The sequence below is a fragment of the Phocoena sinus genome, chromosome 13 (genome assembly GCF_008692025.1).
Source record: "Phocoena sinus isolate mPhoSin1 chromosome 13, mPhoSin1.pri, whole genome shotgun sequence".
In the NCBI taxonomy this organism is placed as follows: Eukaryota; Metazoa; Chordata; class Mammalia; order Artiodactyla; family Phocoenidae; genus Phocoena; species Phocoena sinus.
In genome coordinates, this window is record NC_045775.1 from 34,834,547 (window position 1) to 34,861,290 (window position 26,744).

Sequence of the window (26,744 nt, forward strand, 5' to 3'; positions counted from 1 at the left end):
CACTGTGTTTATTTTTGTTTCAGAATTGCCTTTAGTAGTATAAAATTGAAAGTAAATGTCCATTAGTAGGGAATTGGTTAAATGAATTATGATACAGCAACTACAACAGAATATTAGATTTCTGTTGTTATAGAAACATTCTATTGTATGTTGATAACTAGAAAATAGTCAAATTCAAGAAAGTATGTAAAAATGGGGACACTGTGTTTAGATTGGCTAGAGTTAGTATGTTCTGTGTGACTTACGTCCTGTGTTAGAAAAGATAATCAGGCCAGTTAATGTGGGAATAATATTTAACCTAAAAATAAGGGTATTTCAAGAAATAAGAAAATTGCTTTAAGATATAGGTAACTAATAAATGCTGAAGAGCCATATGCATTTATCATTTAATTGGAAGAAGCTAGAATATAAAGATTCATTTTAAGCTCAAGAAGTTATGTGGCCAGTCATAAGACTCTTGCCAGAACAAGAATCTGACAAATGGTTTTAAAAATGTATCCAAAACACGCAAGTATATTTTTAATTTACCCTCCTGATAGCTTGGAATCTGTTTATAAGTAATGTTGGTTTCCTTTAACAGATTGCTTGGAATGGAAAAACTAGTGAAGTATTTTTCATGTTTCATAAGGACTGAGAGAGTATATTGAAATGTAATTATCAAGACACCCCTTTGTTGAACATAGAAATTACATAGAATATACGATCATTCAGTCATGTTGCACACATTTCCTGAGTATATTCTCAATTAGGGAGCTTGCTAACTGCTTGATAAATAAGACAAGGTTCCCCAGCTTGTAAACTTAAGGAGTTTACCTGGTGGCAATTATTTTGAATATGAGGAAGAGATATAGACATTTGAAGCATTTGTTTTTTTTAATTTTTTTGTTCTCCAAGCTGAGAGGGAGTAGTGTGGAGGCATATTTTCTCATTTATGGCTCTCATTTTCAAACAGCTGAATGGATTTAGGGGCAGTCTCCAGCCAAAGCACAAAGCTGTGCTAACCAGCCCTCATGCTGATGTAGAACAAGTGCACATTGGGGTGATCTTGACATTTTGCTAACGTTGAAGTCATGCCCTATTTATCTGTGCTTTAACAGGAGAAAATTACTGAAGTCCCATTGTTCTTTGGCAGCAAAGAGGGGTAATTTGATGAATACTGGCTTTTGATTCTTAGGGGCATTATTAAGTGCCCAGAATTTCCTTGGTGCTGTATGGAACAGAGGAGAAAACCTGACTGAGGCATTCCTGAGGTCCTTTGTAGTTTGGGAGCTATAATACTAACTGGGTGCTACAAGCTTCCCAAAGTGACAGGGAGGCAACTCTTCCTTCCTTCTAATTTCATTGGAAGAGAATGAATAGGACCAGGACTTTTCTGGGTAGAGTTAGTGATTCAGCTCTTGTTGAGGATTTGTTTGTATCTATCTTGTTAGGATAGATAGGATTTGAACATGAGAATTCCTTTGGAACACTTTTTGGGGTGAAGGGGAGAGACGGCATGCTTCTTGCACAGTGCCTTAGGTCATTAATAATAGATTATATGCTGCGTGGGCTATAAAGCACTATAAAATTTATTGTTATGCCAGGTGCTAGACCTGTCACTTTGTGTGTGTGTGTGTTTGTGTGTGTAGAATACTGTGTTCAGTTATATAGAGCCCATGTTTATTGAACTTGGCTTTTAAAAATTCTAACATTTATTGAACCTTTGTGATAGGTGTTATTTCAGTTGCTTTACATGTATTTTATTTGATCTTCCCAATGACTTTGTAATGTAGGTCCTCTTATTATCCTCATTTTACAGATGAGGAAACTGAAACAAAAAGGTTTAGTTTTCAGTCTCACAGCTTTTAAATGACAGATTCAGATCTTGAACTCAGATCACGTGGCGGCAAATATACAATATTATGATATATCAAGCTTTCACATGGAGGGCTAAGCAGTGAATAGGAAATCTTTTGTGTACATATTTTTTGTCACCAAATGAAATGAATTTATAAAGCATATATAGCAACCATGATAAAGGGAGAAACGGAAAAGTTTCTAGCCAACAAGAGGTATTTGGGGGATGGAATACTGAAGTTCTTGTCTTAACACTCAGTGTTGATGAGGGTGGGGAAATAGATAATTCTTCTATATTTGAATGTTAATATAATCAGAGAAATCAAACTTTAATGTGTGAATATCCTTTGACCCAGCAATTCCACTTTTTTGATTTTATCTAACAGAGGTTCTCATGCAAGTGTGTAGAAATATATATACTGATATGTTTATTGCAGAATTGTTTTGTTTTATTTTTTTAGTTAAAGATTTTTTTGCAAATAAATGAGGTCATTTTCATTCATAGATAGGAGTCAGCATCACAAATGTAAGTAGGAACTTGGTGTTTGATAGGTTTCAGGATTGCACTACTATCAGAAAATGCAAGCAACTTTCATATTTATTCTTTTCTATATTTCTACTTTTCTCTGAAATGAAAGCACATTAGGTATATAATGGAAAAAGTATTATTTAAAAGTTTGTCTTAGAGGAAAATATAGGCAGGACACTCTATGACATAAATTACAGGAAGATCCTTTTTGACCCACCTCCTAGAGAAATGGAAATAAAAATAAACAAATGGGACCTAATGAAACTGCAAAGCTTTTGCACAGCAAAGGAAACCATAAACAAGACCAAAAGACAACCCTCAGAATGGGAGAAAATATTTGCAAATGAAGCAACTGACAAAGGATTAATCTCCAAAATTTATAAGCAGCTCATGCAGCTTAATAACAAAAAAACAAACAACCCAATCCAAAAATGGGCAGAAGGCCTAAATAGACATTTCTCTAAAGAAGATATACGGACTGCCAACAAACACATGAAAGGATGCTCAACATCACTAATCATTAGAGAAATGCAAATCAAAACTACAATGAGATATCATCTCACACCAGTCAGAATGGCCATCATCAAAAAATCTAGAAACAATAAATGCTGGAGAGGGTGTGGAGAAAAGGGAACCCTCTTGCACTGTTGGTGGGAATGTAAATTGATACAGCCACTGTGGAGAACAGTATGGAGGGTCCTTAAAAAACTACAAATCAAACTACCATATGACCCAGCAATCCCACTACTGGGCATATACCCTGAGAAAACCATAATTCAAAAAGAGTCATGTACCAAAGTTCATTGCAGCTCTATTTACAATAGCCCAGAGATGGAAACAGCCTAAGTGTCCATCATCGGATGAATGGATAAAGAAGATGTGGCACATACATACAGTGGAATATTACTCAGCCATAAAAAGAAACGAAATTGAACTATTTGTCATGAGGTGGATAGACCTAGAGTCTGTCATACAGAGTGAAGTAAGTCAGAAAGAGGGAGACAAATACCGTATGCTAACACATATATATGGAATTTAAGGAAAAAAAATGTCATGAAGAGCCTAGGGGTAAGACAGGAATAAAGACATAGACCTACTAGAGAATGGACTTGAGGATATGGGGAGGAGGAAAGGGTAAGCTGTGACAAAGCGAGAGAGAGGCATGGACATATATACACTACCAAACGTAAGGTAGATAGCTAGTGGGAAGCAGCGGCATAGCACAGGGAGTTCAGTGCATAGCACAGGGAGATCAGCTTGGTGCTTTGTGACTGCCTGGAGGGGTGGGATAGGGAGGGTGGGAGGGAGGGAGACGCAAGAGGGAAGAGATATGGGAACATATGTATATATATAACATTCATTTTGTTGTAAGCAGAAACTAGCACACCATTGTGGAGCAATTATACTCCAATAGAGATCTTAGAGAAAAAAAAAAAGTTTGTACATTTGGACGTTAGAGAGGGGAAATGCCGTTTTGCATCCATTTTAATCCCCTGCCTTTCATGACAACCTGGCTGGTTTTGATGAAGACAGAATAGATGGGAATCTACTAAAAACTAAACTCATCTTTATTCTCCGTTCCCCAGTAGTAGTAAAGTACAATAGAAACATTAGCTACTGTTATCGTTTGATAGCAGACCTCTTTCTAATTTAGGGGTACATTTTCCAAATGTTTTTGTTGCAAAATGCTGTTTCCTTCAAGAATTATTCTGTCGGTTTATATTCCCACCACAGTATATTATGAATATGCCCATTTTGCTGTTTCCTCAACATCACTGCATATTAAAATTTAAAAGTAAACTTTTATTGTTTATTTTATGATAATGGAAGAATTCTAATTTATTGTTGAAATGGGAAAAACACACAAAAAGACACACACACCCCTGTAATCCCTCCACCCAGCAGCACTGACATTTTGGTGTATCTTCAGTGCATTTTCATTCCTAATCTTAAGTGTATTCTTTGGATTTGGGCTGCACATTGTTGGAGTTTACTCAATGGCAGAGGAGCTACATTCCTTGTGTGCAGCTTCCTGTCGTTAAGCAGTGCTTATTCTTCAGTGCTGCTATTGTCATCTTTGCTCTTTCTAGGTTGGTTGGTTTGTTTTTAAATATGTGAGAAATTTGGTAGGAAAATGAATGATGGAACAGCAGGAGGAGGGGAGGAGGACAGTTAAATAAAGGCTGGAAAAATTCCATTCTTGAGACATTAATAGACATGCCTGATAGGTTTGATATATATGAAGGAGCAGAATGAATCTAGAGTAAGAATACTTTGGGGAACTCCCTGGCAGTCCAGTGGTTAGGACTCGATGATTTCACTGTAGGGGGATGGGGGGGGGATGGGGGGGAGGGGCATGGGACAGGACTTAAGATCCCGTAAGCTGCGAAAAACAAACAAAAAACCAAAAAAATAATATTTTGTTACTCAGAAAGAGTGCTCATTCAAAAACCAATCCAAGTGTCACGATCTTATAATGGGCAGAGATTTCTTAATTAAGATCACGAAGATATTCTTCTATGTTTTCTTGAAGTTTTACTGTTCCACCGTTTATATTTAGGTCTGTTTTATGCATATGGTGTGAAGAGAGGTCAGTTAGAAAATTAAGTTTAAAAAGATACTATTTACAGTATCATCAAACAATATCAAACACCTAGGAATAAATCTAAAGAAAGACGTCTAGGGCTTCACTGGTGGCACAGTGGTTAAGAATCCGCCTGCCAACGCGGGGGACACGGGTTCGAGCCCTGGTCCGGGAAGATCTCATATGCCGCGGAGCATCTAAGCCTGTGTGCCACAACTGCTGAGCCTGCGTCCCACAACGACTGAAGCCCACATGCCTAGAGCCTGTGCTCCGCAACAAGGAAGCCACCTCAGTGAGAAGCTTGCACGCTGCAACGAAGCCCCAACGCAGCCAAAAATAAGATAAAAATAAATAAAAAAAAATAAAAGATGTCTAAAAAGAGGGAAAGATGTGTAAAAACTCCACACAGAAATTACAGAGTATTGCTAAAGGAATTAAAGATTAAGTAAATAAATGACAGTAAGTCTGTTTTTCCCAAATTGATCCAAAGATTCAATGTAATTCCAAAGAAAAGCTTAGCAGGGTTGTGTGTGTGTGTGTGTGTGTGTGTCTGTGTATGTGTATGTGTGTATAAATTGAGAAGCTGAGTCCAAAATCTCTGGGAATCGAAAGGACCAAGAACTTTTCAAATCATGGTTCGTGTACTTCTGGATGTCCCCGTAGACCCATTCAAGAGGGCCTTTTTGAGATCAAAACTATTCTCATAACAACAGTAAGATTGTTATTTGCCTTTTCTCCATGTTGATTTTGCAAAAGCAAAATCATGTGCAAAAGCAATGGTGGGTAAACTGCTGGCACCAAGTCAGCAGGAATCACGTCAGTGTCACCAAACTGTGCTATATTCGTCACTGTACCGTATGCATTTGCAATTAAGAAAAGAAAAAAAAAAGACAAGTTCCACTTAAGAATGTTCTTGGCGAAACAGTACCATTTATTAATTTTAATAAGTCTCAACTGCCTTTTTTTAAAAATTGAGGAAAAATTCACACAACATGTTAACCACTGTACAGTATACAGGGTACAATTCAGTATAAAAGATTCAGTACACTGACAACGTTGTGCAACCATCACCTCTCCCTTATTTCAAGAGATTATACATCTTCATTTTCCGATGTATGTAAGTCAAATCATTATGCTGTACCCCTTAAACTTACATGGTGCTGTATGTCAATTATACCTCAATAAAACGGGAAGAAAAAAAGAGATTCCACATCTTTTTAATGTTGCATGTGCTGAAATGGGAAGTATGCATAAATCGTTTCTGCTGCATATAGAAGTGGGATGATCATTTTGAGAAAAAACTCATGGGCTTGTTTGAAATATGAGCTAAACTAGCTACCTTTTTCATGGAACACCATTTTTGCCTGAAATAACCACTGAGAGATGAACTGTGGTTATTTTTTAAATTTTATTTATTTTTTTTGCGGTACGCGGGCCTCTCACTGTTGTGGCCTCTCCCATTGCGAAGCACAGGTTCCGGACGTGCAGGCTCAGCGACCACGGCCCACGGGCCCAGCCGCTCCGCGGCATGTGGGATCTTCCCGGACCAGCACAGGAACCCGCGTCCAGTGTATCGGCAGGCGGACTCTCAACCACTGCGCCACCAGGGAAGCCCGAACTGTGGTTATTGAGACATGAGTATTTGACGGATGTTCTTTGAAAATGAAGTAAACTAGTTACTTATGTGAAAACCTGGTTGTCTGTTAAGCCAGACATTGAAGAGATTTGCAAAAATGTAAAATAACGCCACTGTTCTCATTAATTTGGGGGGGGGAATATAGTAATTATTAATAACAAATATTTGCTAATATGTTTATTTTTATTTTAAATTAATGTCAAATTTTTAGTTTTAATTTCTATCATGGTAAATATTGATAGATGTAACCCACAAAGGCAAAAGTTCATTGAGGTTCTCAATAATTTTTAGGAACTTAAAAGAGATCTTGAGGGGGCTTCCCTGGTGGTGCAGTGGCTACGAGTGGCTACGAGTCCACCAGGCAGTGCAGGGGACACGGGTTCGAGCCCTGGTCCGGGAGGATTCCACGTGCCGCGGAGCAGCTAAGCCTGTGCTCCACAGCTGCTGAGCCTGCACTCTGGAGCCCGTGAGCCACAGCCGCTGAGCCCGCATGCCGCCACTAGTGAAGCCCGAACACCCTAGAGCCTGTACTGTGCAACAAGGGAGGCCACTGCAATGAGAGGCCCGCGCACCACAATGAAGGGTAGCCCCCGCTCACTGCAACTAGAGAAAGCCCGCGCCCAGCAGCAAAGACCCAACGCAGCCTAAATAAATAAAAAAATAATAATAAAAAAAAGAGATCTTGAGACCAAAAAGTTTGAGAACCATTGATAAAGTCAGTCTTGAAGAACAAAAATGTTAGAGGTTTATATCATTCGATATTAAGACACTTGTATAGCTGCAGTAATTAATGTAGGGTAGTACAGGTAAGTGGATTGTGAAATAAACCAGTGGAACAGAATAGAAAAGCCAGAACAGACCCGCATATATAGTACAACTTGATATTTGATGAAGGCGCCTGTGCAGTGTTGTGGAAAAAGGGTGGTCTTTTCAGTATATGGTGCCAAATCAGTTGGGGCCTTAGGGGAAAATAAATGAAGGCTTCCCTTTGTCTCTCCCTATCTCTCTCTCCCCTCCTCCCCCCCCACTATTTTTTTGTTGATGAATTGAGGATTTTGTTTCTCACCGTTTTGATTTTGCTGATTGTATCCCCCTGTGTTCAACCACGTTCCCCTCTCCCTCATATTTCTCGTGAATTGGTAATAGAGGACGTGGTTTCCTTCATTCCTCCTGCCCTGCCTTGGGGAAGAGTGAAGTACAAGAGACAAAAACTTCTTCATAGGTGGTGTTGTACATTAGGAGGTATATAATCTCTCATTTCTGGATGTTACTGGCACTTATTTGATGCTTATTGCCTGGAGTTCCATTAATCACAGTTGTTATAGAGTGGTGATATTCTAATTATACTGTTCTTCATATACTAGTTGGAAGGCTTCTGTGTTTTTTGGTTATGACTCTTAATTTTAGTTTTATGTTTTAGTGTATAACAACTTACAGCAGAGGCTATCAACTTTATCAGACTCAGCCTCTCTTTTACATATTTTTTAATACTTCCTATGCTATTCTGGAATGAAATTCATAGATAATTTATTACTACACATGTGATACATAGTTTGGCTTGGAATTTAATTTTGGGTTGAAGATGACTAACCCCAGTGTCCTCAAACATCTATTGTCATTGAAAGTAGTTTTATATCACATAGATTCTCCATACTCTGCATATTACCTGTTTTTTTCCAGCTTTTAAATCTTAGAATTCTCTTATCCATTGTATCCTGAAATTTCAGGGATGCCTCAATGATGAGGATATTTGGTAGATCATTTTATTCTATTTTATTTAGTTTTAAAGCTTAAAGGTTAAAAAAAAATTTTTATTCCTCCCTCCCTTCTTTCCTCCCTCCCTCCCCCCTCCCTTTCCCCCTCCCTTCCTGAAGGCTTCTTAGTTGTGGCATGCTTGCAGGATCTAGTTCCCAGACTGGGGATCAAACTGGGGCGGGGTGGGGGGGGGGGCCTGCATTGGGAGCACGGAGTCTTACCCACTAGACCACCAGGGAAGTCTGTGTTGAGGCCTTTTAAAAATCTTCAGAGAAAACCAATTTTTACAGATTTATGTTTATTGATAAATAAGTAGTAATGCTAAGTTTTAAGTATACAAGTAATAAAATAGAACTCCACTGTGGATTAGCAGTCTCTCTCCAGTTTGGCTACTAACGTTAAAGAAACTTACTTGGAATCTTTAAAACAAAATTCAAACAAAGGCAGTTTTCTTCCTGTACATTTCATTGTGTCAGTATTTTTATTTTAAGATGTTAGATTTTTGCAATTTTCTTGGTATCTGTAAACAAAATTTAAGTTAGCCAGAAGAGTGCTATTGAGACTATAAGTAGTGCTACTTAAGAGATGAATGTAACATAAAGATAGTTATTTTCTTAGTATACTTAGGCTCTTAGGATTGCTTAGGAAGAGGAGGACTAGAGGAAGAACATAGAAAACGGGAAAAATCATATCACAATTTAACATTTTAAAGTCTACATGTTTAGCACACCTTTTCTTGAATGTTGTGTTTATACTATATAATCTTTCCTTTGAAATGATCAACCCTGTGGGTTGAAGTGTTTTCTTCTCCAACTAAGGTCATAATGCAGAAATGCATTGGGCTGGGGCTTCCCTGGTGGCGCAGTGGTTGAGAATCTGTCAGTGCAGCGGACACGAGTTCGAGCCCTGGTCTGGGAGGATCCCACATGCCACAGAGCAACTGGGCCCCGTGAGCCACAACTACTGAGCCTGCGCGTCTGGAGCCTGTGCTCCGCAACAAGAGAGGCCGCGATAGTGAGAGGCCCGCGCACCGCGATGAAGAGTGGCCCCCACTTGCCACAACTAGAGAGGGCCCTCGCACAGAAACGAAGATCCAACACAGACATAAATAAATAAATAAATTTAAAGACTAAAAAAAAAAGAAAGAAATGCATTGGGCTGTATCACAGGATAGCCTACATATTGTCCCGAGTACTGGTGTTCCACATGGTTGTGGAAAGAAATGCTTGTGAGATTTTTCCTAGTAATCAAAACAATTTGTCATCCTGTCTTGGAGAAGAGGAGCTTCCTAATCCTAGCATCTTCTTTTGAACATTCTGCTTTCTCCTAGTTATAAAAGGGAAAAGTGGCACCAAGAGAGGATTTTTTTTCCCCTTGAATTCCTCTTTGATAGTTTCTTTCATGTTTGTTACCATATCTCCAGGATCATGGGTTAATAACTTGTTGCTTTGCTTTCTTCCACATGCCACAGACGGAAGGGGCTTTCCAAAGCACTGCTTGTCATGCTTCTTCACAAAATCCATTGAGCTATCACATTAAGCTCAAACTTCTCTTCTTGGCTTTTCATTCCTGTCTTACCTACTCACGCAACTTCTCTGACATTGACCTTGGCATTTATACTACTCTGATACTGCTACTGTTCATTTCTAAAAATTTTAGAAATCTCTCTTCACTTTCTCTTTTCCATTCCCTTTCCTTTGTATTTCCAGTATATCACAATTTTATTTAACTTAATAATCTGTATTTTATGAACGCATAAATATTCCTCACATAATTCATTGTTGTACAATCTCATGTTTTCCTTGGAGTTAATAATTGTTTTGCCTTTTCCTTTTGATTAGTCTTCTAAAATGTAAAAAATTTTAGTCCTTGCTTATCTGAAGATGTTTTTCACACTTGACTGATGTTTGTTTAGGCATATATTTCTGGTTTGGAAATAATTTCCCTCAGAATTTTGAATCTTTTCATTTGACCTATCTTACATTGCTGCTGTTGAGAAATGTAATCTTATGAAAGCATTTTGGATCTTTGAACTTCATTAATTTTTTAAAAATTTGTTCATTGTATTCCATGGATTAAATGCTGTATAAAACTGTTTGCTGAATTTCCAGTCACAGAACCAGGCATGGTTCTTTACATGAAAAAGTGCTCAGAATTCAGTTTGTGGCTAATATAAGACTCATAAGACCAATGACACAAATGCCCCTGTTTTGGGGGGGGGGGTCTTAAAAAAATAAGCATTTTATTTTGGGATACTTTTAGATTTACAAACAAAGCTGCAAGGATGGTACAGAGAGTTCCCGTGTACTCTTCACTCAGTTTCCCCTAATGTTGATGATTTATAGAATCATTACATCTTTATCAAAGCCAAGAAATTGACATAGATGTATTACTATTGACTAAGCTCCAGACTTTATTCAGATAGTACCATTCTTTTTCTGATGTCCTTTTTTTGTTTCACGATTTACTCTGACATTTCATTTAGGTATCATGTCTCCATAGTTTCCTCTGGTGTGTATCCCAGTCTTTCCTTGTTTTTCATGACCTTGACAGTTTTGAAGAATAATATATATATATTATATATTTTTTTAATAATAACTTTATTGAGATATTGTGATGGTTAATTTCATGTGTCAACTTGACTGGGGCTATGTGAGGCCCAGATATCTGGTTAAGCATTCTGGGTGTGTCCGTGAGGGTGTTTCCGGAAGAGATTATTAGAATCAGTAGACTGAGTAAAGCAGATTGCCCCCCCCGCCCCCCGTGTGGGGGAAACCTCTTCTAATCTGTTGAAGATCTGAAAAGAGCAAAAAGGTAGAGGAAGGGAGACTTCTCTCTCTGTGTGACTGACTAAGCTGGGACCTCGGTCTCCTGCCCTCGGACTGGGATTTACAGCATCAGCACTCCTGGTTCTCAGGCCTTTGGACTTGGACCAGAACTACACATTTTGTTTACCCATTCATGAGCTGATGGAAATTTGGGTTGTTTCCACTTCTTGGCTGTTATGAATAATGCTGCTGTGAACATCCGTGCACAGGTTTTTCTGTGGATGTATGTTTTCTTTTCTGGTATCAGGCTTAGGAGTGGAATTGCCAGGTCAGAGGGCAACTCTGTTTAACATTTTGAGGAACGGCCAAACTGATTTCAGAAGTGACTGCACAGTTTTATATCCTCACCAGCAAAGTATTAGGGTTCCAGTTTCTCCACATCCACGTCAACACTAGTTATTGTCTGTGTTTTTCATTGTAGGCATCCTTGTGGTTTTCTGTGAAGTGTATCTCACTGTGGTTTTGAGTTTGCGTTTTCCTAATGGCTGAGAATGTTGAGCGTCTTCCCCCGCCACACTGGCAAATAGTTTGTTTTTGCATATGTTAAAAATTGAAATATAGTTGACATACATTATGTTAGTTTCAGGTGTACTAAATAGTTATTTGACATTTGCATACATTATGAAATGATCACAATAAGTCTAATAATCATCTGTCCCCATACAAAGTTACAGTTAGGTTCATTGCTTGAGGTTCAGGGTAAAACAATTGGGTTATCTATATTCAGAAGTTGATAATAGTTCCTTTAGTTTGCTGTTAGCTTAAAATTTATCATGCTTTTTCCTGTGAGCCAAGATTTGTTCAGCATAAAGGAAGCCAACACTTTAAATCTCTTTTTAAACTACTTTTATCAACAACTCTTGGCGTGGTGGTACATGTGTTAATTACATATTCATATTTACTTCATAAAATAATTCTGACTGAACCTCTTACTTTGTTAGCTGTTAATATATGTACATGAAAATTTAAGTGTCACATTTTCATTTTTAATGGGGAAAAAGGTACAATACTACATTAAAGAAAAATTAAGAACTAAAATTACCTATTATCCTTTCCTCTTTGCATAAAATCTGCATTTCCAAAAATAACTTATATTTTAGATTGGTTGGGATATCTATCCTTCTATTGGTTTTGTAATCACGTTGTGCCTCTAAAACAGTATAATCAGTGTTTCCTTATCTCCTGATATAAATATGAAAATAATGATTTAGTTATTAAATTCTTTTGTCATTTCAGACAGTATGGAGGCAACTTTATGCTATATTTTTTTGTTTGTTTGTTTTTTGGGTTTTTTTTGCGGTACGCGGGCCTCTCACTGTTGTGGCCTCTCCCGTTGTGGAGCACAGGCTCCGGACGCGCAGGCTCAGTGGCCATGGTTCACGGGCCCAGCCGCTCCGCGGCACGTGGGATCTTCCCAGACCTGGGGCACAAACCTGTGTCCCCTGCATCGGCAGGCGGACTCTCAACCACTGCGCCACCAAGGAAGCCCTATGCTATATTCTTTTAATGAATTTTCAGTGTCTGTTATCCTATAAAATTCAAGTGATATCTATTAGAGTAACATTTACAGCATCTGCTCCTCTCCATTTAAAAAAAAAACCTGACTTTAGAGAACTTAAAAAAATATTTTTTCTAGGTGATTAAGTATTAAATGTTAGAAATACTGCTTTGTCAGCAGTTATTGAGGCAAGAGAAGTAAATGAAACTATTTTTGGAAATCCCGTTTGCTGCTTAAGCACTCTTGCATGTATAAGCATGTATTCACAGGTCATAAGAGGTTCTTCTGTGGCAGCTGTAGATGCGGTAACAGCAACAGAGCCATTTCCCTGCTCGTAATTCTGTCCTTTGTAAGAGCTTGTCATGTAATTGTTGACTTTACATATGCATTGAAGTAATAATGTTAATTTTTCTGCTTCAGTAATATGCATGAATAAAATATATTAGAAAAGCAGAAAACCTTTATAGCTCCTGGTAATCAAATTAGAGATTTGACAGGATAATATGGAAATACCACATGCTCACAGAGAAATCTTATTTTTTTAAAAAATAAATTTATTTATTTATTTTTGGCTGCATTGGGTCTTCTTTGCTGTAAGCAGGCTTTCTCTAGTTGCAGTGAGCGGGGGCTACTCTTCATTGAGGTGCACGGGCTTTTCACTGCGGTGGCTTCTCTTGTTGCGGAGCACGGACTCTAGGCGCGCGGGCTCAGTAGCTGTGGCTCGCGGGCTCTAGAGCGCAGGCTCAGTAGTTGTGGTGCACGGGCTTAGCTGCTCTGCAGCCTGTGGGATCTTCCTGGACCAAGGCTCGAACCCATGTCCCCTGCATTGGCAGGTGGATTCTTAACCACGGCGCCACCAGGGAAGTCCCTGAGAGAAATCTTTTGAAGCGATAACAACCTAAGATGATTAACAGAGAAAGATGTTTTGATGAGAGGAAATCTTTTTTTAGATTTAAGGAATATACAGTTGCAAAATGTTTAGTAAACTATAATTTTTTTTTTTTTTTTAGTGAACTATAATTTTTTACTTATGTGTTAATATTTTACTTTTGCAAAAGTTTTGCTTTTGGTAATTTTTTCCTTTGAATTGTATTTCACTCTGATAATCTAACAACAAGCTTCCTATTTAATATATATTTGATGCATTTGTTTTTGCAGGCTATTTCATGGAGAGCAAGTAGTGACTTTTGTTTAGAAAATCAAATGATATTATGACATATAAAAAATATTTTGTGAGCCCTGACCAATATCTGTAACTTGAATAGTCTATCAAAATTCTCCTGTCAAATTTGTAGCTATATTGAAGTTTTCAAGCTGGGAGAATAATTTTAAAAGTGGTAATAAATACAACTACCTGAATAACCCTGATTTTTCTCAGGTCTAGATAAGCCTTTTTTACCTCTTTTTTTAAAAATTTATTTATTTATTTATTTATTCATACATACATACATACATCTTTATTGGAGTATACTTGCTTTACAGTGTTGTGTTAGTTTCTGCTTTATAACAAAGTGAATCAGTTATACATATACATATATCCCCATAGCTCCTCCCTCTTGCGTGTCCCTCCCACCCTCCCTATCCCACCCCTCTAGGTGGTCACAAAGCACCGAGCTGATCTCCCTGTGCTATGCGGCTGCTTCCTACTCGCTATCTACCTTACGTTTGGTAGTGTATATATGTCCATGCCTTTCTCTCGCTTTGTCACAGCTCACCCTTCCCCCTCCCTATATCCTTAAGTCCGTTCTCCAGTAGGTCTGTGTCTTTATTCCTGTCTTACCCTAGGTTCTTCATGACCTTTTTTTCCCTTAAATTCCATATATATGTGTTAGCATACGGTATTTGTCTTTCTCTTTCTGACTTACTTCACTCTGTATGACAAGACTCTAGGTCCATCCACCTCACTACAAATAACTCAATTTCGTTTCTTTTTATGGCTGAGTAATATTCCATTGTATATAGGTGCCACATCTTTATCCATTCATCTGTCGATGGACACTTAGGTTGCTTCCATGTCCTGTAAGCCTTTTTTAAAATAGACATTTCCTTTCCAAGCACACACCCAGCTATTATCAAAGGTAAATGCCATGAGACTTCAAGGTCCATGAATCTTATTTGCCCCTTGCTCTCCAGGAGTTTCTTGTATTTAAATTTTAACTAGTCTTTAGAACAGTTTCAGTAAAGGTAAGTTACTTAATCCTGATGTGAATGTATATTATTTTAGGTTCTCATATGCAGTGGCTACTTTAAAAATTTGAAGGTTATTTCAGGCACTGGTTTGCATGGTGTTGTCTTTGAAAATCCCTTGTATAAAATTACCTCATATTAACTCTTTACAGATTCAGAAACTAGCTCTTAGTCTGAATATTGCATTGTACTCTTCTTTTTTTTCTTGAAAAATTAGGAAATACCTATAAAGTGTTTTATGTTACAAGGATTTACTGCCTAACGTTGTTCCTTCCCCAGATTAGCCTCTCAATAAATGTCTACAAACACAGCCTTATTTTTTAGGTTACACAAAACCAAGATGGTAGAGAGTCCAAGTATATACATATATAGATTTTCCTAAAAGCCATCTAGTTTCTTAATACCACCTTTACATTTTGAATATTCCTAACTTTGTATATATCATCACTGTGAGGGTGAGGTGGCCTTTATTTATTCACTTTTCTCCTCTTTCAACAGGGGGAAATGCAGTGTTGCCCTTCTGAATGAGACAGAGTCTGTATTGTCATATCTTGATAAAGAGGTAATTCACAATTATACTTGTTTTTGGTTTTCCCTCTATTTCATAAGAAGCCCATACTTTTGTATTATTTCTTCTTCTAACAAATTATTGGACAATGATAGCAGTATTATGGTAAAAGTATAATGACTGGACTGCATTCAGTTAATTTTATTTTTCTGGTTAACTGAGATAAAAGTTGGCAAAAACTCCCATGTCTGTCTGTCTCTTTTGCTTGGTACTGAAAAGCTTGTAAAGTATAGCACGTGATTTAGTTGGTAGTGGAAGAACTATTTTTGGCTTTATGAAATAAATGACTTCAGTATACTTGGTCCTCCTCCCTTTTTTTCTTTTTAAATAAATAGCATTTCTTTTCCACTGTTTGCAGATGAGATTTTACCATTGGTGGTCTGCTTTCTTCCCTGGAATCCTAATAAACTTTGTCAACTAAAAATATTTTTTTTCTGTAAACTTCAAGAAGCATTTTAAACATTTTTAACAGGTTGAATTAGAGCAAGCACTTCATTGAAGGGAGGAAATTCTTGTAAGCAAGGCTATTCCACATTTTGTAGTTTTATGTGACTTTTATCATTTGTGTTGTGGGGAAAATATTTTACTATTGATAATATTTCAGTATTTAAGCTTTATAATTACATAGTGTTTGTTTTCCCAAAATCTTTATTACACATAGGTTTTTGTTTTTACAGAATTAAAGGGACATTTTTTCTTTTTTTTTTGTTTGTTTGCGATATGCGGGCCTCTCACTGTTGTGGCCTCTCCCATTGCGGAGCACAGGCTCCAGATGCGCAGGCTCAGCGGCCATGGCTCACGGACCCAGCCGCTCCACGGCACGTGGGATCTTCCCAGACCGGGGCACGAACCCGTGTCCCCTGCATCGGCAGGTGGACTCTCAACCACTGTGCCACCAGGGAAGCCCTACTCTGTAGTTTTATGGTTTCATTATTGTGACATTGGTTTTATTGCTTTATAAAAAGTAGAAGGAATTATGTTTACGTAGGTATTTTCTGTCTTTTTTTTTTTTCCAGGATACTTTTTTCTACTCATTGGTCTATGATCCCTCAGTGAAAACACTGTTAGCTGACAAAGGTGAAATCAGAGTGGGACCTAGATATCAAGCAGACATTCCAGAAATGCTCTTAGAAGGTATGTTTTCCTTTGGGTTGCAAATCCTATGAAAACAAATGTACCTTGAAACTCAGATATTTTCCTCATATGGAAGAAACAACTTTCAGGCTAAAGTTTAAAAGTAACGGGCTCTTCCAACTTTAGAAATACAACAAACAGCAATGAAAAATAATTTAATCGATCAGTTATTCATTTTTTATTTCACACTTTCATGAGTTTTCTGCCTGTGTTTTTCTTTTAAATACAACTTTAAGAATGTTAGTGTTGTTGAACTTGTGTTTCAGTGTGACACGCTCATGCCTTGAGATCCTGAGTGCCTTAATGTCATCTATCTATGGTAGCCTTGCAATCTAGTGAACATTTACATTTTGGTGGGGATTTTGGCTGATCTGCGTAGTTTCTATACCAGAGAGATTCAGAGCTTTGCATTTTAAACAGATCTTCCTAGCAAGACTTTTCTTTCTTCTGCCATAATTATATACTTAAAACCTTTATTTTCTGATTTCAAAAGTAAAACATTCTTACCATTAAAAAATAAAACACAAAGAAACGTGTAATATAGAAAATGAACACCACCCCCTTTCCTTCTTTCCAAACCCATATTTAATTACTAATATTGTTCAGGGTATTTTTTTTTTTTGGTACAGGCTCTGGCTTGTAACCCATTCAGGTGTGGTATTTGTGGGATGGCAAGTTGCACGTTGCTCTGCAGTTGCTTCTTTCAGTTAATAGTGTATCTTTAGCATCTTTCCTGATGAGCAGAGTGGCTTTATTCTTTTCAGTGACTTTAGAGTTCTTAAGTCTGCATGGATGTGCCACAGTTTATTTCCCTTATCAGTACCCTATTGACAGACTTTTAGGTGTTTACATTTTTTGATATTACAAATGATGCTTCTAGAAAAGCTTTACATATACTTATGCTGTGTAAATATTTTTCAAGCATAGCTCCCTGGAAGATATTGAAAATGCTTCTTTCCCCTTCAGAAAGGCTGTTAATTTTCATATGAGTGAACCAAATGCTTCCACCAATAGATTATTAAAGAAAACCCCTTGCCCATTTTGTGATATTATTGTCTTGGCTTTTCATTTTTTTTGTTGTTGCTGTTTTTTTTTTTTTCTTTAATTTTTAAAAGTTACTTATGCTTTCCGTTACTGCTCTTCTGTAAATTTCTTGTGTATTTTCTATTTGGTTATTTATATGTATTGGCAAGAGTATTTTGCATATTAAAGGTAAACAAATATAAAAGTATTTGCCCTTTGCCTGCCTCCTCACTTAAAAAAGTTAATGACTTTAAATTTGTTTTATTTATTTTTGTTATACAGAAATTGAGAATTTTTGTCATACAGAAGTTTAGAATTTATCCCTTAAGGTTTATATAATTAGCATTCTTTACCTTGCCTTACCTATAGGAAGTATATGCAGAAAAGTTAAATCAACTCAGGATAGAGTTGTGTTGTCATTGTCAGTGGTGGGTAGGTGAGGTGGCTGTGAATAATAACAGGTTGCAGACTTCTGCATTTTCATGAATTCAGTACAAGGAAAGGTCAGTCAGTAATTAAGCTTTGAGAACAGAATGCCACGTCTGCACTCATCTGTGTTTAGAAGTTTTTTTTGAAGAAATTGTAAGTAGTGACTCGGTTTATTATAGGCTGAGAGATTGCGTTTATTAGCATTCTGTTCTGTACAAACCATCTTTTCTTCCAGAAATAATTTTGGCTGTTTTATAGTCCTTAATGTTTGATCTTAGACTTTTATCACTACGTGTAAGTGTTCACTAAATATTTATTGTTTTATTTTTAAAAACACTTGATTTTTAAGTTTTACAAATAGTGCTGCATTGTGTCCTTTATATAATGCATAATTTTGTACTCTGGATATAACTGGAAAATATGTTCCCAGAAATGAAATTGCTAAGTCATAAGGCATGTGTTTCTGAAATTTTATGCAAAATGGTAATTGTCTTCCAAGTAATTATTTACAGGTATTTTTTTTCCTTGTTTTAATTAAGGTATAATTTATATGTAGTACATTTCACCCTCTTTTGTGACAGTTCTTTGAGTTTGGGGCAAATGTATACACTCTTAGTGAGATAGTTCAGTAAGTCCATCTATGCACAGGCCAAAAGCCAGGAGTGACCCTGGTGCTCATGTGTGCTTGTCGCCTGACCCAAGTTCTACATCCCCTAAGCAGCCCTTTGTTACTCCTCCCTGAACTTTGATCTCTCCCCTTGTCAAACTCTGCAGACTGTTGTCGTTCATGTAATCTTGTGTGCTATTTTTATTATTTGACTTTTAAAATTTTGGACTGCCTGAGCTGTTGATTGTGTGGTCCTCTCTTTTTCATAAGAAAAAAATTTATATATATATTTTATTGAAATATAGTTGATTTACAATGTTGTGCTTTTTAATTTTTAAATTTATATATATATTTTATTGAAGTATTTTAATTTATTTTTAAATTTTAATTTATTTATTTTTATTTTGGGTGCGCCGTGGCTTGCACGATCTCAGTTCCCTGACCAGGGATTGAACCTGGGCCGTGGCAGTGAAAGCTCCAAATCCTAACCACTAGACCACCGGGGAACTCCCTAATTTTTTTTTTTTATGTTTGGTTCTTTCTTGAGCACTGACATAAGCCTAGGTGTATAGAAAGCCTAGAAAATTTTGTATATTGCTCATGTAAAGATAAATGCTGAACCAAGTAATAAAGTTGGGATATTTCAAGTAACGGGGGGCATAACAATCAGATCATGGAACCTCATGAGTTCCCACTTATCTGCAAAACTTTTACATATGATATTGCCCCTGAACAGCATAAAGCTGGTTAGAGTTAGTAATTTGGAAAGCATATCTACCTAGCTTAGAATTTTTTTTTTTTTTTTTCCTAGCTTAGAATTTAAAAAATTATTTTAGGAAATGAAATCATATATAAAATGCAATAATTTATTCTACAGCACTTCTCAATAAGGATTTGAATTCTTGAGGGTAAGAACCTTGAGGTTCTTCTTCCAGGTAAAAGGAAAGATTCTTAACAGCTTGTGGCATTTGGGCAGTTACACCAGTTGTGACTAAATATTCATTAATATAATAGATCTTATAATTCATTAACAAGTACTAATTGCCTTTAACATTGTGTTTCTCTTAGTAGTCTTCCGGGTGGGTGGTTTACAAACTTTATTTAGGCAATAGAACCCTTTCTTATTACGCAGTATGACCTTAAATAAGAAAGTCAGGTTGTTGTGGGTGAAGTGGAAGAGAAGGCCCTGTTGAGTCTCTTGAGGTACCTTACTGAACCTTAGGATTCAGAGAATCAACTTGAAGGCCACTGTGCCGATTAGAATCCTGTCTCTTCGTTGCACAGTCAAAACCCCCAGACCTTGCAGTTAGAAGCGCTTATGATGAAGTCCCTTTGTAACATAGTATAACGAAGGGGCTCTGTTTTCCCTTTGCCTTTTCCCATTTTTTAAATCTTAAAATTTATTTTATTGCAAACAGTATGAATTGTGGTAGAAAATGTAATTATATTGGAAACAAAAAGTAGTAGTCCCTCAGATCATCCCTTCGAACCCACTGTTAACCACTGTTATTAATTTAACATGTTCTCCCAGACTGTTTGTTATATAAGTATGTATAGAGGGCCATGAAATTATGTTCTGTAGTATTCCATTGTGTGATAGATCCAAGTTTATTTTATCTATTTATGTGTTTAATGGTCGGGCAAGTTTCCCCTCAGTTGTTCTTTAAAATTTCTTGGTTGTGGCAGGGTTCTCATGTCGATGAGTTTTTTTTTCTTACTGTCAAAGTTTATCATCAATTTGTCAATGTCTTCCTTTCCAGATTTCATTAGGATTCTGATTGAAATTGTATTAATATTAAGATTACTTTGGGAAGTGATTGATTATTTTATAATATTGGGTCTGCTTCTGAGGTTTCTGTTCTATTCCCCTGGACTGTCTGTCTGTTCATGCTCTAGTAACCCATGTTTTAATTATAGAGGCTTTGTAGTATGTGTTAATATCTGGTGAGCCTAGTTCCCCTCTTATTTTTCCAAGCTTGACTAACACCAGAAAAAAAAAATCTTCCTTCCTGTTTTTATTGGGAATGCAGTTAATTTAGACAGACATATTGATGATTTTGAAACATCCTATCCAGACACAAGGGATTCTTTCTCTTTGTTCAAGGCTACTTTTGGGTCTTGTGGAAGTTTTTTGTTTGTTTGTTTTGTTTTAATACAGATTTTATATATTTCTTGTTAAGTTTATTTTATTTAATTATTTTTTTTCTGGCTGCTTTGGGTCTTAGTTACTGTGTGCAGGCTTTCTTTAGTTGCGACGAGCAAGGACTACCCTTTGTTGTGCGTGGGCTTCTCATTGTGGTGGCTTCTCGTTGCAGAGCACAGGCTCTAGGTGCACGGGCTTCAGTAGTTGCAGCACGTGGGCTCAGTAGTTGTGGCACGCGGGCTCTAGAACGCAGGCTCAGTAGTTGTGCTACATGGGCTTAGTTGCTCCGCGGCATATGGGATCCTCCCAGGATCGTACCCGTGTCCCCTGCACTGGCGGGCAGATTCTTAACCACTGCACCACCAGGGAAGTCCCAAGTTTATAACTTGTTAGCTTTATTTATACGTGTTCATCTTTAGCAATGAAAAACATTGTATTTTTCAACATAAAGTCACTTTGGGCTCTTATTTCAACTTAAAGCATTTAGCGTATCCAAAATGTTTTTTTCAGTTGTAATCAGGAAACCAACTAGATGCAAGATTTAAAGAACCCCCTTCTTCTAATTAGTATATTTTCTGGGAAGAAGGAGTAGGGTGGCAGATAGGTACTCCAGCAGTTAAACCACACTTGAAAAACACAGACACTGCCATCATAGAAACTTTCATACACAGCCAGTACCTGTTTGCAGGGGAATTAAATCATAGAAAACATCATATTCAAGAACAGATATTTAGGACTTGATGCAGTCTGTGCTTACTAACCCTTTTGATACTCTTGAGTGGGTACGTTTAGACCAGTACCCACTCCAATTTGCATTGGCATGGGATGTAGAACTTGAATTAATATCCTGAGTAGGTGGAAGCATCAGCTCCATGCCAGAATATATTACAGGCTTGCTTTCTTTGTGAATGTGTCCTGATGAATTTAAGACATTGTTGTGGCATTTGTCTTGCTGGTGAATATTTCTTTTTTGTGGCTTTAGAATTTTAAAATTCATTTATGGCTACCCACCATCTAGCAAACTCTTGAGATCTGGAAAGATCAGTATGTAGCTTGCAAGCGAAGGTGAAGGTTTGTTTTTTAGATTTTAGATCTTTATTGAATTTGAATAACTACCTAGAGAATTTTCCATAGAAAAAAGATGTCATATGTAGTAAGTTTTGAATTATTATTTAGCTGTATTGTAAAATTGGAATTTTAAGAAATTATTTACATATTAAACTTTGTAACTGTTAAAAGTATTATAACATTAAATTATTAAACAAGGGGGCTTCCCTGGTGGCACAGTGGTTGAGAGTCCGCCTGCTGATGCAGGGGACATGGGTTCGTGCCCCGGTCCGGGAGGATCCCACGTGCCGTGGAGCGGCTGGGCCCGTGAGCCATGGCCGCTGGGCCTGCGCGTCCGGAGCCTGTGCTCCACAACGGGAGAGGCCACAGCAGTGAGAGGCCCGCGTACCGCAAAAAAAAAAAAAAAAAAAAAAAAACTAAACAAAAGTGACTTTGGATTCACAGTTTTGAGTAAAATCTGGCTGTACAATGTTTTAGCTGAGTTACCTTGCGAAAATTATTTAACCTCTCCAAGTTCCCATTTCTTCCTCTTTAAAAAGTGAGTAATAATGTATGTGCATACATCATAGTGTTGTGATGATCAAATGAAGTAATTCTTGTAAAGCATTTTTTATTTTTTAAAATTTATTTTATTTTTATTTATTTATTTTTGGCTATGTTGGGTCTTCGTTGCTACACGCGGGCTTTCTCTAGTTGCGGCGAGCGGGGCCTACTCTTCATTGCAGTGCGCATGCTTCTCATTGCAGTGGCTTCTCTTGTTGTGGAGCACAGGCTCTAGGCACGCGGCAGGCTTCAGTAGTTATGGCATGCAGGCTCAGTAGTTGTGGCTCGCAGGCTCTAGAGTGGAGGCTCAGTAGTTGTGGCGCACGGGCTTAGTTGCTTCGTGCCATGTGGGATCTTCCCAGACCAGGGATCAAACCTGTGTCCCCTGCATTGGTAGGGGGATTCTTAACCACTGTGCCACCAGGGAAGTCCTTGTAAAGCATTTAGCACAGCACCTGCTGCTCAGTGTTCGCTATTACAGTTGCTTCTCCCGGGCCACCAACTGTCTACTGCTCCTAATTAAATAACTCCTGTCTGTATTTGGGAATTTAGGGTGTGTCTCTCTTTGAAAGTTAAAGAATTAAATTAGAATAGTCTCTTATGCTAAAATACATGCCTTTTAAACTTGAATTAGCTCATATACAGTCAATAGAAAAATGTCAGTATAGTGTGGAAATTGTCAATTCATCTGAGGCTTTTCTAAGCAGTTATTCTCACAGATGAAGAGCGTTTAAGAAAAAAAAAACAGTATATGGTGCATCTTAAGAGTTACAGATAAAGGAATGAAAAATATCTTCCCCAGTGTTTATAAAAACCTATACCCTAGATTTTATTTTTTATTTTGTTGAAACTGTGCACAATGACCTACATCTCGGTGGAGGAAGCATAAGTCCAGGGTTTAAGAAGATAAAGGATTGACTGACCTTTGTGCTTGGTGCAAATGTCAGTGGAGATTTAACTGTGTTGGTATTTTTGTTATGATTGTTACTTTCTTTTTTTTTTAAGTGCTCTGGTTCTTAGGTTTTAAAATTTTTGTCCTGTTTTTCCGTAGACACTATTATTTTCAAGTGTGTAATTTTGCAGAATGTGTTTTCCGCAATGTGGTAGATGTTAATTAACTTAAAAACACCAGACCATAACAAGTAAGTGTAAGCAGATATCGGCTGCAACCATGTGAGCGCAGTAGTTCGTAACCCAGGGCAGTTTTGTCTTCCATGGGACATTAGACAATGTCTGTAGACATTTTTGGTTGCCACACCTGGGGGGAGGGGGAGATGCTACTGGCTTCTAGTGGGTGGAGATCAGGACTGCTGCTGAGCATAGTACAATGCACAGGACAGCCCCCATGACAAGGAGTTGTTGGCCCAAAGTGTCAACAGTGCACACTGTGTACAGAGGAACCCTACTGTAAAGGGTTTTGGGGACATAGTAAGCACTAAATAAATGTTAGTTAATATTTACATAGTTATAGTAATATTTAAAATTTCAAATATGAATTATATTACCTGGTCTATTTCTGTGGTTTTGATTCTGTTTATTTTTGTGCCAGTACCACATTGTTTGATTACTGTTGCTATATATTATAATCCCACCCAGTTTGGAGGATCCTCTTATATTACTCTTTTAATAATGGTAATATTCTTTGATTTGTAGAGATTAATATTTGAATTATTTTGTGGGCTTTCAGAACTAAATTTTGTTAAATTTAACTTCAAGTACTTGTACAAAAATGACAGCCTTAAGATTTTAAAATCTTCTTTATTTAAGTCATGTTATGTTCTCTGAAAGTTTTGTAATTTCTTTATATAAACATACTTCCAATTTTGTTTCTTAGTATTTTATATTTTTGTTGCCATAATATATGTGATTTTTTTTTTTTACATTTTTGTTTTCATTCTCTTTGGAATGCCATTGGGTTTTATATATTCATTTTTTATTGTGCCTTTCTTGTAATTTATTTTTAAAATCTATTTTTATTGAGATATAATTGCCATATAACACTGTGTATGTTTAATTTGTTGATTTGATTACATTTAGGTATTGCAGGTTGGTTACCACCGTAGCATTAGCTAGCTATCGTGTCATAATTATCACTTCTTTATTGTGGTGGGAACAAAGATCTAGCCTCTTATCAACTTTGAAGTTTATAATAACAGTATTGTCTGTAATCACTGTGCTGTGCATTAGATCTCCAGAACTTACTTACCTAGCGGTTGGAACAACCCTTAAACAACCTTTCCCCATCCCCCTCCACCCCACCCCCTTTCCAGCCCCTGGTAACCACCATTCTGCTCTGTTTTAATGAGTTTGGCTTTTTAAGATTCCACATAAAGTGATATCATACAGTATTTGTTTCTAGTAACCTATTATCCTTTGATGCATCACTTAAAACATTGCCCAGAACTTTCAGAACATTAATAAAAATGGTGATAAATGGCAGCCTTCTGTGTTTCTGAATTAAATATAATATACTCTGATGGTTGTTACAGAGAAAATGAATTATATTTAGAACAAAGAATATTTCTAGTTGTCCAGCAAAGGGTCTATAGGATGACAGATCCATCCAGCCCTAGTTCTTCAGTCTTTGAACAATGGTCTGTACTCTTTGAGGGTATACAGAAGTACTTTGCCATTATTTTCTAGAAATCTTAAAATATAGCTGAAGGATTAGGGCTAACACATATAAAATCATTGTTGAATCTACATTTCTTCAAAATTATGAAGAGGAATGTATGAAGCAAAAAATTGGATGCTATATATAATCGTGTAAGTAGTTGGTAAATACATTTGGTAGGAATTCACAGAGAGAGAGAGCTTCATGGGCTGGTGTGGGACTAGAGCAGATTGTAATTGCCCAGATTATCATAAATGGAGGAGGAAAGTGAGATTATTGCAGTGACTGGAATGAACATGACCAGAGCCTAGAATTCTTCTTGGTTCAGTCTCTGGCTCATACATTTCCCAAGACCATTCTACAGAGTGCTGACAGCTTAGTTGAGGCTTTCATTATACAGATTCCAAAGCTTCTTAAAAGTTTTTCCCTTGTGAAAAAGTGATTAAATTGATACAAATGTAATTATATGATATGATGAATCCAAAATGGGGAATTCCCTAGAGTGACTGTTTGAATAGAACATTCTGTATTCTTTTTATGTTCTTGTTATTTTTGTTCTCATCCCATGGTATTGTATGTTTTAGTTGTTAGTAGAAATGCATTCAGGAGTGTTTTATTATTGTTTATAGCAAATTTATTTAGCATTCTTATACTGAATTATCTTTCCTCTGTATGCTGCAGAATGTATGGATAGGATTGAAGTTTATCAATTTAACTGACTTAAATTTGAAAAGTAAATATCAGTTTTACCCTTACATTCTAGAATATATAATAGAAGGGGCTTAATACTGAATAGCATCATCATTTCATCTTGTATTATTTAAAAATGCAGATAATTATTATTATATTTGTTTTCTATTTTACTATTTATCCTACTTAACATGTATTTCTTGGAGATACTGGGGAGTATAATTGTGTCATTTTCCTTTCAAAAGTTTCATGCAGTTTACAAATGTTTGGGTTTGTAAATGGTTTTTAAAAATGAACCAATTGAATCTTTTTTTTTAAACATCTTTATTGGAGTATAATTGCTTTACAATGGTGTGTTAGTTTCTGCTGTATAACAAAGTGAATCAGCTATACATATACATATATCCCCATATCTCCTCCCTCTTGCGTCTCCCTCCCACCCTCCCTATCCCACCCCTCTAGGTGGTCACATGCATTGTAAGCAAAAGCAATGAAAAACAAAACCCTTTTAAACACTTGATATGTCTTTGGACTAGCACTCACTCCGGTCTGCTTGTGCTTCTTTATGTTGGGGGTGGCAGTTGACTTTTTCGTTACCTACCTGTCTTTGAACAAGGAGCAGGATGGGCAGGCCCCCTACCTGACAGCAGTGGCTGACTTAGGAGACTGCAGTTGGGCTGGCCGATTCTGCCCTCCCGCTTTCTCCTTTTGAGCCTCAATACCTGCTTGCTCCCATTCTAGGAGGGAACACATTAATAAGCCTATAGCCTGGATTCATCAGTCACCAAGGGATGTTCAGCCTCCTAGTATGTCAGTCAGTGCAAGACTCTCTGCCTGATATTATAGATGCAGTGATCAAAACCAAAACATAGCCCAAACCAATTCCTAGCCTGATAGGAAATTCATAGCTGTAAATTGGAATCCAATCAACTCCCAAGTCTGTTTTCCATTACCATCTTTTATCCTAACATTGAGTCTTGCCTGATGGTTATATCTCCTCTTGAGACGTTCCTAAAACAAAGCATCCTGTATTATCCTCAGTTTTTTCCTCAACCTCTTGATTGTTTCCTTC

General features: G+C 37.1%; 1 protein-coding gene across 6 annotated transcripts in view; it reads left to right on the top strand.

Annotated features, from left to right (window-relative positions):
• The window catches only part of MTA3 (metastasis associated 1 family member 3), a 197,564-nt gene that overhangs the window by 94,386 nt on the left and 76,434 nt on the right, over positions 1-26,744 (top strand). For all 6 annotated transcript variants that reach the window (XR_004352956.1, XM_032653367.1, XM_032653366.1 and 3 more), the window contains exons 5-6: positions 15,352-15,415; positions 16,438-16,555. Coding sequence is in view for 5 of the 6 variants with exons in the window: in XM_032653367.1 (XP_032509258.1) it covers positions 15,352-15,415; positions 16,438-16,555 (182 nt within the window). In the remaining variant the exon portion in view is untranslated. The remainder of the gene's footprint in view (positions 1-15,351; positions 15,416-16,437; positions 16,556-26,744) is intronic.